Source organism: Pelmatolapia mariae, linkage group LG15, assembly GCF_036321145.2.
Source record: "Pelmatolapia mariae isolate MD_Pm_ZW linkage group LG15, Pm_UMD_F_2, whole genome shotgun sequence".
NCBI classification, from domain to species: Eukaryota; Metazoa; Chordata; class Actinopteri; order Cichliformes; family Cichlidae; genus Pelmatolapia; species Pelmatolapia mariae.
In genome coordinates, this window is record NC_086240.1 from 7876700 (window position 1) to 7896840 (window position 20141).

A 20141-nucleotide genomic window follows, 5' to 3' on the forward strand; every position below is an offset into this window, starting at 1 on the left:
GGCTGCTTCCTGTAACACATTAAGTGTTACTTCTTTGTTGTCATTGTTCCAGAGGTAACTTCTAATAGCTTGTTGAAGTTTTTTCCCTAAATCTTATATCTTCTAATTAGGATTTCTTTAATCTCCATAAATCATTACATCTCCTTGTTTTCATATTACTGTAGCATGATCCTCAAGTCGTACTACTTAAATAAGCTTAATTTAATGGAGTTATGTTGCAATTTTTATGAAAACATGCAGCTCAAATTGCTTCATATTGCAAGAATAAAACAACACAAAGAAGAAGATGAATTTGTATGATCCCACAACTGTTATCATGACTGTGCCAAGAAGGACTGGCGTGAAAAGAAAGAAATGAGGAATGGCAGTTGAAACCTGTCACGTTATAGTCTGCATACATTAAAGTTTGATGATGTACCAAAGTTTATTAAATGGGAAGTCCCCAGTCTGCAGACACTTTTGTGTTTTATCGTTGTATGTTCCTTACTTTTTACCTCTCAGCTGTAAAAGGCTGATGGGGTATTGTTGTCATCCTGCCGGGCGGGCGGCAGTGTGGACACCTGAGTTTTTAAATTGGATAACTCGAGAACAAGGCGACATAGGACTTTGAAATTCTACTCCATCTACTAAAAATCTCAAACCAGTTTGAATCCCGGTAACCTTGACATCAGAGTCAGATGAAGATGTAAAGTTTTCTGAAAAATCTTGTGAATGTGATAACTCAAGAATGTAGTCACCAAGTTTTTTTTAATTGATGGCATACGTTTAGCTACTAAAAAACTGAAACAAGTTTGAATCTCAGTGATCTTGAACTCAAGGTCGAGGTTAGAGGTCAACTTTTCTGAAAACCAATTAGAATTTTCAAATGTATACCATGGGTGCATCTAGGCTAGTGGATCTAATGTATCTAGGTAAAATTGTACTGGTGGCTGTCAGTGTTTTCTCCTGTAGCTCAGGAGGTAGAGCAGGTCATCTGCTAATTGGGAGATTGGTGGCTGCTCTAGTCTGAATACATATATGTTAGATAGAAAGCACCTATGTAGAAAAAAGGCATAGCAAAAATGCTTGTGTGAGTGGATGTGAATTTATGAACGGTATGGATGTATAAAGCACTTTTAATTGTTGCTACTCATGCAGAGTAGAAAAGCGCTATATAGGAGCCAGTCAATTCACCATTTACCTTCTCTTTCCCCTCAACCCTTAAGCGGGGATTGCTGCCTCTCCATGAGCCTGGCTCTGCTGGTTCTGCTGGAAGCCTCTTCCTGTTAAAAGGAAGTTCTGCCTTCCCACAGTCACCAAGTGCTGCTGTTAGGAAATTGCCTGATTGTCTCTTTAAGATTGTGGGGTCTTTACCCTACAATTTGTAGGGTCTTGATAGGACTTGATGCTTAAGTTGTTAAAACATCTTAGTGAGGAAAAAGAAAGGAGGGAGATAAGGCAGATGTAGACCCAGCAGGGATGATTTTGATCCTTTTTGTTGCTGGTTGTTTCTGTCGTACGTGTGAAAGCTCCTCTCACAAGTCCTCGTATGAGTAGGAAAGAACCTGAGTGTATATGACACAGAAATGTTGGAAGATAAATGGAAAAAAAAAAACCCAGGACGTCAGCACACTTCTGTTTGATGTTCTGGTGCAAATGAAGGGCAAGGTCTGTGCTGCTGTGCTCCATTGATAACTTCTTTGCAAACGTTACCTTGTGTTCTCATGTGTCTGTTTAGCACAGAGTAGTTAATCTGGAAATCACAGTGTACATGCTGCAAAGCACATTATGACTCTTGAAAGTGAAATAGATAATTTTTTTTTCCACTGATGTCTTTTCTAAGGCTGTGTCAATACACAAACACACTCACACACGCTCGCCTGGAGATACTTCACAGCACGAGTACATAATCAGTATGCCCTCTTTCTGTCTCTCATTCGCCCATCCACAGCCCTTTCCTCTGCTCTCATCCTTGCCAGGACAAACCTCTTGTTCCTGGCAAGAACAGCAGCCATGCTCAAAGAGTGGGAAGCTGCGTGTGGAGTGCTTTCCAGAGTGTGTGTGCGCGCGTGTGTGTGTACTCTACTCAACAGTTTTGAGTCACTGTGTTTTTAAGAAGTAGAGGTTGGATTTCTCATTACACTTACATGGATTATGAGACATTTCTGTCAGTCTTTGTTTACCCACTACGAGAGTAAAACACTCTTGAGCGAACACACATCCCAAGGACAAGTTCCCTCGTCTCCGCTCAACTGGTGCTGACGTCAGAACTCTTAAGCTGCTATTTTATCTGGGATTTGTGCTATTTGCAAATTAATCATTTTGCTTTTTTTTTTTCTTCCTCTTTCACTCGCTGCTATATTTTACTTTGCTCTGTATACACTTGCAGGCACACACAATTTGCGCATTCAGTGTTATATATGCGGCATGATGTGCTACATAATCCTATTAAGGGTAATGAGTGCCGCTTGCGTTTCAAGAGAAAACTGTTCTATTGTAGATCTGTCAAATTAGTCTAGACTTTGTATTTAAATCCATTTTAAAAGTGTCGCCATGTTTCTCATCATGATGTTGAAACTTCACAGACTTCAGGCTAGATAATCGCTTTTTTTCTACAGCTCTGAAATGTGTACCAATTTAAGTAAAGCCCCTTTAGTTCTTCCCACTCATTTTGTCAAGCGGTAAGTTATGTTTTGCAACAGTTTTCTGCAATGCTGTTAGAATAAATGGACCGAAGGTAACTACATCACTTTTTAGGTGCATCAGCTTGCACAGATTTAAGAAATTTTCACTTTCTGTGCTTAGAAAAGTTAAGTTTGTGTACACCTAAAATTCAGACTTCCTCTTTGTGTCACAAGGTCATCTGATTGGGTAGCAACGGAACAGATTATTAGTCATTCCCTGCTGTTTTAACTGCTTATTATATTCATCAGGGGGTGTCTCCAGCTGATCACAGACTGTCCTCCATCCATCCAAGAGGAACTGGACCTCATCAACGCCCTCAGCCAGCTGGAAGACTTCAACGTCAGCATTCTGCCCCTGCAAGGTAGCATGAAGCGTTTGTCTGTCTGGGAAGCTGGGAGATTTCAAATGTGCGCTTTTGTGTGTATCTGAATGTGTTGTCGGTGCGTTTGAAATGGTTAGCCATTCAAATGTTCTCATAGACGATTAAAGCACACCGTTCCCCACCTCCATCGCCTCGGCTCACTGTCCAGCCTGTCTCCCTCCCTGCTGTCACGTTCTCCGTTCCTCCATATGTTGCTGTTTCTTGTCACTTTATCAAAATATATTATTATTTATGGATCGACTGTTGAGCAAACAACATCTGGCCAATGGCCTAATTAGGAATGAAGTGTTTAGTTTGGACGTGTGCGCTCTGTCTTACACACACACTCTGGGACACAATGTTTTATCCTTCAGCTGTAAAGCTGACCAATCTATATTCACCTCCATGTTCTTGCTTTCGTTCTTTTCTGGCACCCTACATCTGTGGTTCCAGGCTTGCCTCCCTTTTAAAGAAAACTGTGGCGCCAAAATAAACCAGCTTGGCCCCTCATCGCCTCACCTTTACAGCGAGGTGTTGTTTGCCCCCAAGGGCTCCGTGCTCTCCCTCCTTTGCCCCCATCAAATCGAGCTGCCAGTATAAAACCACTGTGACAGAGAGAGCCATAAATTGCACGGTCTGTCGTTCCTTCCCTCCCTCTCTTGCTCTCCATCCCTCTCACCTTCTTTCCTCTCTTTACATTCATCACTTACCTCTGGGGTTTTCTCTCTTTTTCCTAGCTCCCTACTTCCTTCTCTTCTTCTTGCGGTGCTCTCGCATGAAGTTTTCACTGCCCGCTTAAAGTGAAGAGAGGGCAGAGCTTTGGAAGAATATGAAAGAAAAACAGTGAAAAAAGAATGAAGCACTGCAATGGAGAAAAACAGAAACTGTTGTAAAAGAAAATGTGAAAATCTTGTTTTATTGTGACACATGCATGCATTAATTATTATGTCTTAGGTCAATATCAGTGCTTAGGGGAACATTGAATTCATGGCTTTGAATCAAGGTCATACTGAAAAGAACAGTTTCTTTTTCTCCTCAAAGTAATAAGTTCCCCTCTAAGTTCCCGTTCTCACAGATAAACATGCACAAATATGAAGTCGGAAGGATTTGAACATAGGTAATCCATCTTAGGCTGTCCCCTGCAGCCCTCCTATAGAGCCTAAGGCGATGCTTCATATAAACCACCCTACCCACAATTCCCTCTAGGCCTTGCCCAAAGTCATTCAAAGCCATAAAGATCCTCAGCAGGGTGCACAGTGCACACAGAGGCCTGCAGAGGCTCTAAAGATGGTATTTCTCAGGGTTTCAATACAACTTTAAAGAAAAATGGAAATGCATCTAAAAATGTTTGAGGTGGGTTTTTTGAAAAACACAAATTCCCTACTGTCCTACGGATGATATGTGCTGCAGGTTGTTATCAGTGAAAAATGGAATAGTTGATGTCAAACAATATGCAATGAGTATGAAATATCTAAGACTGGAGACTGAATATGAAAGATCAAAGACTTGACTTGTTGTAGTTTCTAAATCTCTCGCATATTGGAAAAATAGAGTAATGCTAACGCCGTAGAGTACTGCATGGAGATCCCAAACTTAAAACTGTAAATAATATACCTGGAGTATGAAGTTTGTTTTAGTTTCTGTGCCACATGCAGCCCAATTGGATCTCGAGTGATATTACAGCATTAATAAAAAAAAACATTTTTCAATTTCTTTTAGTGTAAAGAAGTACATTCTGGAAACGTTCACACTTAATGAACCATCCATTTACAAAATGGATGATGAACAGCCTCGGATATCTTAAGAAAAAATAAGAGCAATTTCCACAATATGTCTCAGTTTTTACACAGTCATACTCATTGGAATGAAATACTACCGTCATAAATCAAAGAAATGTGTCTGCATGGCTCCGCGGCTTAACCATCTACTCTACAGAGTGGTATGGCACACAGGTAGTGTCTGTGACAGGGACAAGGCTGTGACACTTAATGATTCAGACACAGGACTCTCATTCATTTTAAAGGACCTATTTGGGATATATTCTAATTATTCTTATGACTTACAACAAAATGCTTCCTAATGTACAACATATTGAAAAGTTCCACAGTTAATTAAATAACTAAGACCACCCTCATGCTTTTTTTTTAAGGATTATAGCCACAAAACCAAATGCTTCAACTATCTCATGGTCTGATAGATGCTTCAGAGAACCCCTTTAATATTAAAACCACTCAAAATGGCTTATGAAAGATAATATTTTAGCACTGGCATGTGAATGACTGCTTTAAACTCATGTTTTAAAGTACACACAATATTTTTGTCCAATTTTGGCTTGTTATATAGTTTTGTTTTTTTGTTTATTTTATCCTGAAGTGGCTGCATCCAACAATTACTGCCATATTTGTTAACTATGTGTTCAATTTTCAGTATAACTGGGCAAAATCGTCCCATAGGAGAAGACAAACACAGTTTTTTGGATACTTGAATTTGTCATTGGTCCCACATGGATGAATTACATTAATCTGTTATTCTTTGAAGCTTACTTTGCTGTTTTTTTTTTAAATTACTATTCAACACGTACCACATACAATTTTAATACTGACTAGATACATGGAAATTTTGACACATCCACGCCCTAATTTTAATAATATTTAATTATGCAGAATAAGTCAGCAGTATCCACCAGTGTATCACTGAACTAGGGCTGGGCTACATGCGTATGAATTATACAGCATTATATTATTTTCCTGACATCTTGACATCTGTTGCTTTATCATTCACTGTTCATAATTTCCTATCACTTTGTCATCAGCCGTTACTTGTTCCAGATTGAATATAGTAATTAGCAAAACAAGTCTGACACTCATCCCCACTGTCTTCCGTGTTCCCTCCAGTGCGACTGCGATCAGACCGTCTGTCTCTCGTAGAGGAGTGCATCGCCCACTGCTCCACAGCTTACAAGCAGTCCACCACTCTGCTCAATCTGGCCTCACTCCTCAGAGTTTCAGGTACTTGCAGACACGCATGCACACTCACACATGATCAGGCACTCTAACTCTAACTAACAACTCTAACTTTTCTTTTGAGTTTTATCAAGCTAAAATGTGTTTGACTATAATTTTTAATAAACCAGATCGAGGCAGTTTTCCAGCATGAGAAAAATCCATCTTCATAAGAGGTTTATTTATGTGTGCTTATGGCTTGCAAGCACGCAAACACATAGTACTGTGCAAACGTTCTCAGCCAGGTCTGCTATCTTTATATTTTGCTAACATGAAGCAAAATTGTTTTGTATTTTTTAAGTGGTCCTGAGTAATTGTTCTCCATGATTTATGAGGAGCTTTCAGAGTTATTTTTTTGGACATGGGCTGCTATTTCAATCATTTTTAGTGCAGTATTTGTACCTTATCATTTTCAGAGTAAAGGTTTTTTTTGTATGATAAGTCACTTAACAGTGATCTATGAATCATTGGAGCATAAAAAGGTACCTCCCTTAAAGGATGAACCAGTGTTTTACAGACAACTTAGCGAAGAGCCCATTTTAAGTTGTATCTTTAGGCTATTTGTTTGACAAGTATAAAGGCAGTCTTCTTTCACCAACAAGATGATTCCCAAAAACTATTCATCAAAACCCTGATCTAGCTAGTGTGGTGTGCCGTGGATCATTAGAAAATTTGAGGTAACTGGACAAGTGGATGACAAAAGAAGAGTGGTAGGCCAAAAACACCCCACCAAGTGAGGAGTATCAGAGGTATGCCAAATTACACAAGACACTGAAATGAAAGTCAGTAGTTTGATTAAGTGATGGATAATAATCGGTATGCAGGGAGGATCTCAGGGAGAGGTACTACAGTGAGTGTCTGGAGCCATCTGTAAAACATTGTGGAGACTCTAGCATGGTTTGAGTCTGCTGTCTTCTCACAATTTATGGAATTCTGAAAAGTGTCGTCAGATTTTGATCCAACATGCAGTAAAATCTAGAAACCATCTGATTAGTACAGCTTTATTTTTCAGCATGACAATGATCCCAAACACACTGCCATTGTAGTAAAAGAATACCTGGATTAAAAAAACAACAAAACAATAAAAACACAATGCAACACTATCTGTTATGGATCGACTTACTTAGAGTTGGGCCCTCAACATTATTGAAGGTTGATGGTCAGTGTGGAATTATTTTGACAGAGAACAACAAAAGTCAGCCAACATCCAAGGAAGAGCTTTGGATGTCCTTTAAGAAGCCTGGAGAACTATTCCTGAAGACTGCTTGGAGAAAAAATAATAAATCTGTCTAAGAGATAGGTGGTCGAAACAAATATTTACTTTCAAACTCGTTAGAATTGTATACACTCTGTTTTTGCCTTACATACTGCATTTACATCTATGTCTGTATATTTCAATAAATCGCTGCTTCTATTCAACATTTTCCTGGCAAAGTAAAAAGAAATGAAGGGTTGCTCAAGAGTTTTGCACAGTATTGTATGTTTACTGAACGAGCAAACAAACTTACCTTGTGAGCTCTCAAAGCTGCCTTTTTTCTGCTCGCAGGCATTATGCAGTTTGACAGTAGGAGACAGATTCTGTACAAGGCCATAAGGTCTGTATGCCAGCATTTGAAACTTTGTCAAGAGGACTGCTGCTGCCTTGGAAAAGCAGCCTATTTATACATTTAAGTTTACCTGAAGAAGTCTTGATTTTGTTTTGTGGTAATTTTGTCTCCAATGTAGTCTCAACAGTGCATTCACTGTTCAATGAGTTGTTTATGAGACTGGCACGACAGCTGATCTACAGAGACTCTGTTCTCTTCATTTTAATCCCATTATACTGGAATTGGCTGCAGTTAGAGTGTGATCACAGAGAATTCTCAGTGAATAGCAGCTAAAAAGCTAACATAAATATTTATACCTGCTTATAGACTTGGCCAAATTTGTTTAGAAATTGGAATTTTGGTAAATGTAGTATTGACTGTATGCCTAAATTAAGATGAAACATGAATTTTTTATTTTTTATGATTTTTTTTTTTACAGGGTTAAAAAAAACCTATTTTGCTAATATATGCTGATTGGTTGGTTAAAGATACATGACAGGACAACCTCCGTTTATGACACCCTTTTCTAAACTATAACTATGGGGAGGGGAATTAAGTCAAAACAGAAACCTAGTAGAATATGTAAGTGTGAGAAGCAGCTAGTTGTGGAGGTTTAAGGTGGCAGAAATGCTTCTCATTTGGTGCGTGAAATCAAAAGGCTCAGAATGGTTTGTGATGCTGGGAAGTGGCCTGATACTGACAGGTGTTCTACTATAGTCAAAACCCTGAACATTCAATTTAGTTCATTTTTGCACAGTTTTATTTGTACGGCACCAGCTCACAACAGCAGTCACCTCAAGGCTTGTATAATGTAAAACACCGAAAATACTAGAGAGAAAACCTCAGTAACTAGACAACACCCTGTGATGAAGCACTTGACGATGGTGGGAAGAAAGAACTCCATTTTATCAAAAAGGAAACTGCAGATATCTGTTTTTATATTAATATTATATCTTTTTTATATCTCATGAACCCATTTTTAGGCTACAGTCTCATAGATCGTAGCCCTGGATCAACAGGCAAAGCCCACTGTGAAAGTGGAAGTTGCAAGATTAAGATTTCTCCTACGTAGAACTTCTGTCTTTCTAAGATGTGTAGTTGTTGTGCCTGTCTTAGCTACTGTCTAGGCACCCCTTAGTCAGCCTCTTTGAAGCTGTTTATTGTCTCATGCTGGTTGAAAGTCTTGCTAAATATAAAAGCATTGATCTGTCTTTTAATGTTGACATACACTTGTAGGGGGTATTCATCTTAATGACGTCTTTGTTACTTCAAAGTTGTCAGACTCATGTTTTGTAATTTGTAATATCTGCAAGACTTTGGCTATTATCCACATGATACTAATAGTAGAACTGCAGCTGTCGAAGAGGTATGCCTAAAGACTGAGCCAAAGGACAGACTTCAGTCCAATTATTTTGCATAACCTAGCACGTCTTTGACTGCAAATGAATGTGCAGTAGGTGTAAGAAAATGGGAAATGAAATGGAGTTTATTCTCAGTGCACATTGCAAATCCTTCCATGTGAAACGCAGCTCTTAAAGCAACAAACTACAGTCACAAATCAAACAAGGTTAATGTACTACGTTTCAGCAAAGAGGTTTAATTTCCTTAAGATTTTCACTCTTCCTCTATATGTTCTCTCAAATCGTCCGACTCTACGCTGTCCTTCATCCCGTCATGTTTAATTTCCTCAGGAATTACCACGTTTACAGACTCTCGACTCGAAAAATCTTTATGTGCAGTGTATTTGCAGTAATACCAAAAGCAATTTAATTCTTTATGTTTTTGTGGTATGTTATTTTTCATATCTCCTGCATGATTTTCAGACCGCAGAGCTGTATTTTTAGCGAATGTGGCAACACGGTAATGGAATCCATTTAATACACAAGATGTGACATGCCGACTGCAGTGCTTTCAAATCTTTTTTTTAATCTTCTTGTTTGAAAGAGAACTACAAGAAAAAAAAAAACATAAATAGTAGAAGCTTGTATACTTTGACCATTTTAGTTCCAACCCCCACTTTTCCAATGCTGAAAAAGTAAAAAACAACTATGGGGAAAACCAAGATGTCCTTTTTCTGCACAAACTGCACAAACTTTACGTCTCCCTCTGTGCCCGTGTTTACTGTTCATCTTTTAAGAATATAAGATAGACAGACACACAAAAAAGAGTCAGTCTTTCATGCTTTTCCCTATTTTGTCTTCTGTCTCTTGGATTCATAGTCCTGTCTTTTCTCTCTGAGGCCTGTCACCAGCTAAAGGATGCTAACTGGTCTTGTGGCATTTCTGTGTCTGTGCTGCTCACATTCTGTCAGCAGGAAACCCTCGCTGTGTGGTTTCAGAAAGGGCGGAAAAAAAGAGGCAAAGGGAGATGAGAAGAGCAATAAACAAATTTTTAAATAAATAAATGCAGGAGGGAGTCTTTTGAAGGGTGCGTAGCTCTGGGGCTCTGTGGTGAATATTTAATGCAGGTATCACCAGCATGCCGGTTAAAAACCCTTAGGGTTCGGTTCCTGCCCCTGCAAAAAAGTGATCCATGAATCATTTCATTTTATGGCGTAGAGGTGCAAACGTTGTTTATGTATGAAGTAATCGCTAATTATAATATTCCAAATGTAGCAAATTTTTCTGACTTGGATAGATGATTGTTATAATCCACTGTCGAGTTAGATTAAACTACACACGCTCCTATTTGTCCTCTTTCACACGTTTTTATTTAGGGTCTTTGGTTGGACCATCAAGGACAGGTAAAGGTTTCAATTGGATTTCCAAGATGTCTGATTTTTAGATCAACTTGAAATAAATGCCAGGGAATGTTTTGATTTAAAGAAAAAAAATGGTGGAAAAGAGCACAGGGTGAACAAAGATGTGCCGCCACACACATACACAAACCTTCTCTATATTGAGGTCTTGACAGCTTTTGAAGATGCCATTTCACCAGTCACCCTGAAAATATTTGACAAACACCTCTTTCCCCTTCACAGTAAACACAGCATTTCTGTCATCACACACAAACATGCATGCACGCACACACGCACAAACAAACAGCCACCGGCCAATTCAGTGCCATCACATTTCTTCATCTCAATGCCAGTTCTTTGATCTTCAGCGCACAGGTTTATTCAGAAGTTGTTCCTGACCATGCCTCTTTTGATCGTCCCATCCTCTGCCTTTTGTTTATAGAGCTTACACACAGATCAAAGGTTGTCCTGAGCTGCCACATGAAAGTTAACACCGCACTCAATCCCACGAACACTGAGATATCAAACTCTGATTTCTGATTTCTTTTTAGCACGGTGGTACTTTTACTGTTATTTCGTACCCTGTTTTGGAGATGAACAGAAATTGCAATAATCTCATTTGTGGTAGACAATTATTATGTAGTCTCAAGCCCTGACTGCAGTGCGGCTAATATTTGAGGATATTCTTTTTCCAACCTAGAGCCTGTGTGTGAGTCTGCTCACAGAGGGAAATTTAATATGAAATTTATTGAGACAGATACTGTTTGTAATATTGCAGCCTTATGAGCTTTGCGGTTTAGTTTTTGAATGTTGACATTTGTCAGGATTAAAAAAACAAATTCAAAAGACTTTTAAAAAAAAATCCATTTGTACTAATTTAAATGAATATCTGTGTTTGCATGCCTAGGGGATGATGAAGCAATGAGAAAAGGCAAAGTGCTGACCCTGCTTGCAGAGCAAGCTCTTCAATGTCTGGACTTCAAGGCGTCGTACATCCACTGTCAGGACCTCATGTCTGCAGGTAACTGTGAAGCTGTGCACAGACCAGTAGAGCCTTTAGGGAAACTATAATATATGTGATATGTAAGTAGGATTTAAGTAAAATGACCACTGAAATATGAGAGAAATGTTTTACCTCATCGTTGATAATTGGTATCACTCTTAGAGGGGGGCGTTAATTACTTTGCATGTTAAAACCTTACTAAAAGAAGCTTTTTTATATTATTAAGCTTGTTACACCTCTCATGCAGTATAACAAGAACAGAAGAAGACTGACAGGCAATAGCATTTAGCAAAATCCATTGAGGTTGATGAACAATGGAAAAAGACAGAAGTCTTCAGAGAGAAAAGGGATTATTAATGATATTTAAATGATAACAAAGGGCATTGATTGGCATCAAACGGGTGTCCTGGTTTTAAATACCTGGGTGGTATATTGACTGTGATATCAAACTATACTGACATCCAGTCAAATGAGCTACAGTGCTTAACAAATTTAAAGAGAGTATTAAAGTGCTTCCACATACAGGTGGATTAACCATTACAGACACATAAAAATGGTTTTGGTAATTACCAATGCTATTAATTTAATGGCGTTGTGTCATAAAACTTTTATTTGGTGGTGGTCTAAAAAATGGGTATAGGTTGAAACATTGGAAGTCAACTAAACTCCCACACTGCACACTCCCTCAGCATCTCTGAACAAAGCTGGTCCCACTTGCAGTTCTCGCATCAGAATATTAAAAATATTTTAATATATGAACGTCTTTAGGATCAACCACCTCCATCAGAGAGTTTTTGATGCCTCTGATGACACTACAAGTCAAATAAAATTGTTTGAATTAATTATTATTTCTGCCACAATCAGTCCTCTTTGGTTTATGCCATCTTAATTAATTAAACTCAGGAAGGTGAGTTTGCCATTCCTTAACAGCTTCTTCTTTTTTTCCCCCAAATCCTTCTGTAGTCAATTTACTTGTTTGCATTGCTGGATCATCCAAGATTATCTTCAGCTTCAGGTCTTTTGAGAAAAATCTATTTTTTATTTAACCTTCATTAAAGCAGCCAAGTCATTAAAAACATATTCTTGGTTACAATGGTAGCCTTGATTACATGGACAGCTGCCCCGGCATTCTCTTGTTAAACTCCCTGAGACGATTACAAATGCATCATTTCCCTCAGCAATTGGAGGCCTTGATTGCTCCCTCCGCCATGCTTCACAGTTGTGATGAGATTTTGGTACTGGAGAGCAGTTCCTTAATTCCTACAAACATGACATTTGGGGATTTTTGCTGCAAAGATTTGCTTTGACCTCATCTGTCCACAGAAAGTCTTCCCAAAGGTCCTGTGGAAACGTGAGACCATGCAGCAGTGTTTTTGCATCAATAGTTTCCTTTTCTTCTTACTCATTTATCTCGCTCGTTTGCTTTACTGTTGCCCATAGTTTTGGGGTTTTTTGTTTTTTTTATCTCATAAGCTGAAAAAGACTGATGGGGTTTTGTCATCCATCATCTGAGTGGGCGGGCGGCCTGGACACCTAAGTTTATGAATGCGATAACTGGAGAACGAGGCGATGTAGGAACTTCAAATTGATACCATAGGTGCATCTACTAAAAATCTTGGATGAGTTTGAATCTCTGTGGCCTTGACCTGAAGTTCAGAGTAAGTTTTCTGAAAATCTTATAACGTCAGAACAAGGTGACTTAGGATTTTGAAATTTATACTGTAGGTGTGTCTGCTAGGAGGCTAAGGGGTAGTGTACGAGGCCGCTATTTTCCTTTAAAGTCCTGCTCTGACCACCTGTAACGTGCACGATTTCACCACAGACCTCAAACTTGCGCGGAGAGCAAACATCTACTTTCAAACTGATCCAAGTTTAATGTGTGAAATCATAAGAGAGCTGGATGTCCAAGTATGTCCAGTTTTCAAGTCTGAAGGCAGTGTGTTAAGCTAAGAGACAGAAAGGTCGAGTGATCATCATTTTTCTCAACACTGAGAAAATGGGGGTGGGGATGTCTTGTTTGATGCTGTAATATTTTCCACCACAGAAAAATTAAGTCCAAGGGGGAAAAAAACAACTTAAATTTCACCGTGTTGTTCTACAGTCCTGAGTAATGGGAGAGTGCTTAGATGAGAAAAAGGTGTCTTAGAGAGAGAGAGGGTGTAATCAGATAAGCAACAGTATTCTCTCTCTATGAACACAGCAGGAATAATTGAATCTGTTTGTAAAAACGAAGTCAAGGCGGCGTGTTGGTTTCTGGCTATGATGAGGCTGGAACAAATGTAGCTCAGTTGTTATAATGTTTCAGGCTGATATTTTCTTCAAGGAGAAGTGTGCAAAAGTAAGATTTAAGTATTTGTTAATGTCCCAAGGGCTTTGAAAGTTACTCTTTCCTGGCTTGTTATACTTTTTAGATTCTGTTCTTTGCTTTAATGTTCTGGATATTCAAGGATTATTTTACAATATGCATTTTGTGTTTGATGCTTTGTCATTATGTCTTGATCGGCCTTGATCTTATAGTTACATTCTCTTTTTGTTTCCCTACAGGTTACGGTCCAGCATGGGAGGTGTGCAGTCTGCTCGGTCAGTGTGACGGTTATGGAGACCTGGAGGCCCGGCAAGAACTGTTAGCCTTCTCTCTCACACACTGCCCCCCTGACAGCATCCACGGCCTCCTGGCCGCCTCCAGTGACCTACAAACTCAGGTAAACCAGCCAGGCGTTTTATTAACAGCATTGTTATATAGTTTTCATGTTCGGCTGCTGCTATCATTTTGTTTGCCCTTTCATGTGTGTCCAAAATGAAAATGGTTTGTATAGTGAGCTTTTGAAGCAAATACGTGCAAGAAGAGAATTTGTGATGGTGGGAAAGTTGAAGGCTTCTAGGAATGAAAATTGAAATAACCAGTGGTAGAGCAAAGTGGGTGCATATGACAGTAGTGAGACACTACAGCTGCTAATGGGAGTGAAGGGGGAAATATACAAGAGGGTTACCAGCAAACCACAGGTTGGTTGTCCAGTATTAACAAACAGTTACTGTAGCAACAAAAATATGAGAACAAGTCCTTTAATTTATATATGGGGCTGGATATACGTTAGCATAAGCATAGCATAAGCTGAACAGACATATTTTTAGGAATTAGGTAAGATGTGTGAGTAGCTTTTCAAACGCGTTCAGAGGAATATCGTTGCCGTTACTACTAAAAAAATTTACTGCTGACTTCATGTGTTTGTGCCTTTAAAGGGGCTGCTTTGCCATGGTGACAAAGCAGGTAGAGGTGATGAGTAAACACATTTTTTGGATTAGCCAGTTTAAAAAAAGACGTTTGATAGAACCAGCAGTAAAATTAGGACTGCTAATGAAGTTTTTAAATGATCAATGTAGACAACAATAAAAGTGCCTCCCAAGCCTGTGAATCAAGGACCTTTAAGATAAATAAGATAATTAGACATTAGTATACATATACAGTATACAAATGTTAAATAACCAATCACATGGAAGCAACTCTGTGCCTTTAGTCATGTAGACATGGTCATGACTTCTTGAAGTCCAAACAGAGCGTCAGAATGGGGGAAGAAGATGATTTAAGTGACTTTGAATGTGGCATGGTTGTTGAGTTTTTCAGAAACTGCTGATCTACTGGGATTTACAAAGAATGGTCTGAAAAAGAGAAAATATTCATTGAGCAGCAGTGCTGTGACAAAAATACCTTGTTGATGCCAGAGATCAGAGGAGAATGGCCAGACTTGACAGGAAGGCCAACAGTAACTCACATAACCGCTGGTTACAACCAAGGGATCCAGAAGAACGGATCTCTGAACGGACAACACGCCAAAGATGGGCTACAACAACAGAAGAGCATTACGGGTGTCACTCCTGTCAGCTAGGAACAGGAAAGAGAGGCTACAATTTGCATAGCTCACCAAAATAGAACAACAGAAGATTGGAAAAAGATTGCCTAGCCAATCGTGCTGCAACATTCAGATAGGAGGATCAGAATTTGGGTAACCGACAAGAAAGCATGGATCCATCCTGCCTTGTATTTTTGGCATACTTTTTGACCTTTTAGTCTGAACACGCTTATCCCTTTATGACCACAGTGTACCCGTCTTCTTATAGTTACTTTCAGCATGACAGCACACCATGTTAAAAAGCTTAAATCATCTCAAATATGGAGGAAACTGAATTTGTTATTTCTGGCAAAATAACTCTAATCTCTTGTTTTCCTCCTCCCTCCCTCCCTCTATCCTGCAGGTGTTGTACCAGGCTGTTAACTATCAAATGGAGCCTGTAAATACAGAGACCGGACGAGAAGTTGACGAGACAGACTCTTTAAAGGTAAATGTATTTTTTTTCTTACAACCCCCACATTTTTTTTTACATCACATGCATGTTTTTGTTTGAACTGCCTCCTCTATCCCTGTGTGGGTTTGTTTCTGTCCTGTTCAGTTTGTGTGTTTTCCTGCCGCTCCATATTTGATGAGGTGTAAATCTAGTGTTAAGGTCCTCAGCTCCCTTGTTTTATTTATGCCTTCCTTTCTCCTCCCCTTCAGCACTGCCAGCTTTATGATGCCTTGAGTGGGTGTTAATGTTTCATGACTTGCATTTCATCCCCCTTTGTGTGCAAATAGGTGCTCATTTGAAGCTGTCTGTTATCATTTTATTATTGTATTGATGTCCCTCACTTGTATATATTTAAGCTGCCCAAATGTGTTCTGTGTGTGCACCGTGGGCATGTATTTATGCAGCTTGCTGTGTATGTGTCTGTACTGAATAGTTGGCTTTTATTATGTCTTTTCATCATACGTATATGTTTTCTTCATTTCATGCTCTTACCCTTAATCCCTTGCTAAATAAAGTATTGATGAAAGGCACTAAATGATTTGGCTCCAGCTCACTGGATCTCCCAAGATGGCTTTGTAAAGATTTTCAAATGTATAGAAAACAGCACTTTATTGAATTTTGTGGTGTACTTATTAATATACATTCAAAAGGATTGCACCTTTCATTTCCAAATATTAAATTTGAAAGATTTTTGTGGAAGAGGCAGCTCTCAGAGAGGATTAATAACTAAATACTGATGCTGCTTTGAGAGGGGTAGTTCAGAAAACCAACAGAACACAAATACCACAATTGTGACTTAACTGTGACAACTTCTTTGACTACCTTACTCTGTTCAAAGTCAACAAAATAGACAACTTCTGAAGCACTCTATCTATATCTGAAAAATGTGGGTTAGGTGGCAGACGCTCCATTTCACCAGCTAATAAAAAGTGGAAATACTAAGAAGTCCAAAACAGTTTTGTTTGGTTTCTATAAGCATGGAAGGATATAGAAAGGCTGGGATATGGAAGCGGATTAGGACAAATTAGGACAAAATATTCTTTTGATCATAATTTTGACTGTAGAAATCTGAAGGAAAAATAAGTCAGACATCCAGGACTAATGTCAGAATTCTGACCTTTTCCTTGGAATTCTGCTTTTTTAAAATTCTGACTTTTGTGGAAATTCTAAGGGAAAAAATTTAGAGAAAAAAAAAACATAATTCAAGCGTTATTTTCACAGTTGTTATCTTAGAACTTCGAAATAGTCAAAATTGCTGAGATAAAAGTCATAACTCTTTATCACTCATCTTTGAGTGTTTAGCCAACATAAAACTTATAATCTTATTTTGAGATGAGCTGAAATTAGCCAGTACTGATCTTCAGCCCATACAGTGGTGTGCCTCTAAGATATATACTTGGTGTGTTTCGAGTGGATTGTCTCATCTAACTCTGTGTTAGATGAGATAAATGCTGTTGCTTTAAGAAGGAAGCTTTTGCTTTTTCAAGGAGAGAATCACTGAATAAAATTTTTAATTCAGTTGTATAATCTTAGTGACGAAAGTTCAAGAAACCACAGAAATACTTGTTGTATTATGAATCTGTCCTACGTCTGTGTAGAATTTTCCTCTGCCTGTGTGACTTTTGGAAAGTTTTCTGAACAAACACACAATACAGAATGTGTGTTTCAGAACCAGAAGGGCCCTGCTTGAATGCATATTGTAATTCCTCTATGCACTACATAAATAAACCAGTAAAAGAAAAAGAGCCCTGCACTTATTAAAATGGCTTCTCAGAAGTACCTAATAAAAAATAGAATACAATATTCATGGGTCTAATCTAGCAGTGCAGATCGAGCGGTGCTGTGTTTTTATTTACAAAAAGTGAGGTGTTGTAGTATGCTGCACACTGTTCTCAAATTGTAAAGCCCCTTGTCGTGGGTACTTCTACAAAGGCTCCAGAGTGACACAGTAGAATATGCTTGCCATTAATTTTTCTTCTCTGTCTTTCTCTTCAGCCCCAACCTCGTGTGGGCTCCTCTGTGGGGACAGCAGGAGACCTCCTGCACAGGACTACAGCTAAGACCATGGAAGTCCTGACTACTACAGGACTGAATACCAAGGCTGTTTTGACTGCAGTCAGTGACCACCGCTGGTGGAAGGACTCACTCAATTACCTCCGGCCGCTGCATGTAAGAACACATCGACTGTGTTGTTTTATTAACTCTTCGCTGCAGAAGAAGATTTTTTTTTTGGTAAAGTTCTTAATGGGTGCACTAACCACCTTGTAGGTTTAAAGAAAATACAGTTCCTATGCATTGTACTGATATAAATACATTTATATTCTGTGTAATAATCATGATCAATTAGCCAGCAACAGCGTAGCAGTGGTTATGGATGTATCTGCCTTGTTTTTAACTCTACAGACTAATGGGCTGCATAGACAGATCTCATGTCTGTCTGCACTCCCATACCTCACATACTTTTGCTCGCAGACTTCAAAAATAACCAATCAAGAGCCCATCTCCTGCATAATTAATTGGCCCTCCTGTTGAATATTTCAATATCTGGTGGCTGCACAGGCCCGACGGTCGCCCGGGTGGAGATTGATGGCGTCTCTGGTGTTGGCAGCAATTGGGAGGGGTGATCGTGATTGCGGCTTTCTAAAGAAAGAGGAAAAATTGCATGGATGTTAGCTGTGGGACAGGGGAAAAAATATGACAGCGTTGAGGGCATGTTGTGAAAGTTTAATGATGTTTTGATGGCTCCTCAGGGTCGTGGTTCAGGAGCCACTAGCCAGGAAGGGGCATGTGAGAACGCCAACTTGGAGCGTCAAGGCTGCAGCCCCTTTTATCAGGATCTCACTGAGGATCCCTATGTAGACACGGTGAGTGGCTTAAGACCAGTGTTTCTCGTAGCTCTTTGCTTCGTACATTCTTATCGACCTTCTCTCTTCTTATGTTTTGTTTTCTCACCCTAGGACATCCTTTCAAATTACAGCAAAAACTGCCTGAGTAGGCTTATGACTGGGCAATTAATTAGATTTTCTTGCTATGACTTATACATTCTTTAAAAAGCAGTGTTGAGACAAAATGATTATTGATTTCAGACTGAACAATTATAATGCCAAGTACTAACAGCAGAGAGTTTGGACTACTGATATGACGCTGAGGAACGTCAGAGATGGGGCGAGGTTTGCATTAAAAATAATCCAAAAGAAAAGAATGTCAACAGAAGGAATTATAGGGATACAAAAGAGTAAAAGTAAGAAAAGGAGTAGATTGACCTTTGTACCTGGAAAGTGGTCGCCACTGGGCTTTTTACTCAAAGACACAAATCATACAGAGAGCTGAAAGAGCGGACGGGAGGGGAAACGGAGAAGGCCGATACATCTCCTCTTATGACATTTTAATAGGCTTCTCCAAATCCCTTCCTTCACTTCATCGCCAGCATTCATCCATCTTCCATCATCCATCTACCAATAATTACTCCCCACGTCCATCTGCCCATGAGCTGGCTGATCAATGGGATTAGTTTTTACCTTAACAGTTGCAATGAAGGGAGTGGGGATTGAGGAGAGACTGATTGAGAGAGAAAGAGAGACAAATGCAACGGGACTGAAAGATGGATAGAGACAGAGTGGCGAAGACAGACAGGACACACTCTGCGTTGAAGCGATAGCTCTGAGACCGAGCAAGAGCAGAAACTTTATTGTCCGCCTCTCAGACACATGAGAAATAACTTGTATACAAGAAACCTATAAATGACTTTTCAAAAGGGCCTGGTTTTGAAAAGCTTTACTTGGCTCTGAAGTTCATTTGTTCACTCAGTCTCTCATCTGTCTGACTCCTTGAGAATTAAGATATTCAGTCATCTTCATCATGTCTCGCTGTGCTTTTTCTAGTCTGCTCAGATATGGGGAGGGAGGGTTGCCTTAATATAAAGAAAAGTACTATATCACTCTTCCTTTGTCATTCTTTCTTTTAGAGTCAAGATGTGTATTCATTCTACAAAGAAGTGCCTGCAGAAAACTTTGCTGAGGTTTTGCTGAGGACTGGAAAACTGGCTGAGGCCAAAACTGAGGGAAAAACCCCATTTCCTGCTACAGAAGGTAAGCATGTGGCCTACATAGACATAGATTTTCTAGTAACGGGTTGGACCCACTTTTGCCTTCAGAGCTACCTTAATCCTTCGGGTCGCAGATTCAATAAGCTGCTGGAAACATTCCTCAGAGATTTTGGTCCATATTGACGTGTTAGCATCACACAGTTGCTGCTGATTTGCCGGCAATACATCCTAAATGCCAATCTCCCGTTCTACCACATCCCAAAGGTGTTCTATTGGATTGCGATGTGGTGACTGTGGAGGCCATTTGAGTACAGTGAACTCATTATTATGTTCAAGAAACCAATTTGAAATTATTTGAGCTTTGTGGCATGTTCTGCTGGAAGCAGCCATCAAATGATGTGT

General features: G+C 39.3%; 1 protein-coding gene across 1 annotated transcript in view; it reads left to right on the forward strand.

The window, feature by feature from the left end:
• nbas (NBAS subunit of NRZ tethering complex) overlaps nucleotides 1–20141 on the forward strand; it is a 176576-nt gene that overhangs the window by 60815 nt on the left and 95620 nt on the right. The window contains exons 32-39 of the mRNA XM_063495518.1: nucleotides 2913–3025; nucleotides 5920–6033; nucleotides 11258–11371; nucleotides 13898–14055; nucleotides 15605–15688; nucleotides 17690–17863; nucleotides 18445–18558; nucleotides 19659–19782. Coding sequence (XP_063351588.1) covers nucleotides 2913–3025; nucleotides 5920–6033; nucleotides 11258–11371; nucleotides 13898–14055; nucleotides 15605–15688; nucleotides 17690–17863; nucleotides 18445–18558; nucleotides 19659–19782 — 995 coding nt within the window. The remainder of the gene's footprint in view (nucleotides 1–2912; nucleotides 3026–5919; nucleotides 6034–11257; nucleotides 11372–13897; nucleotides 14056–15604; nucleotides 15689–17689; nucleotides 17864–18444; nucleotides 18559–19658; nucleotides 19783–20141) is intronic.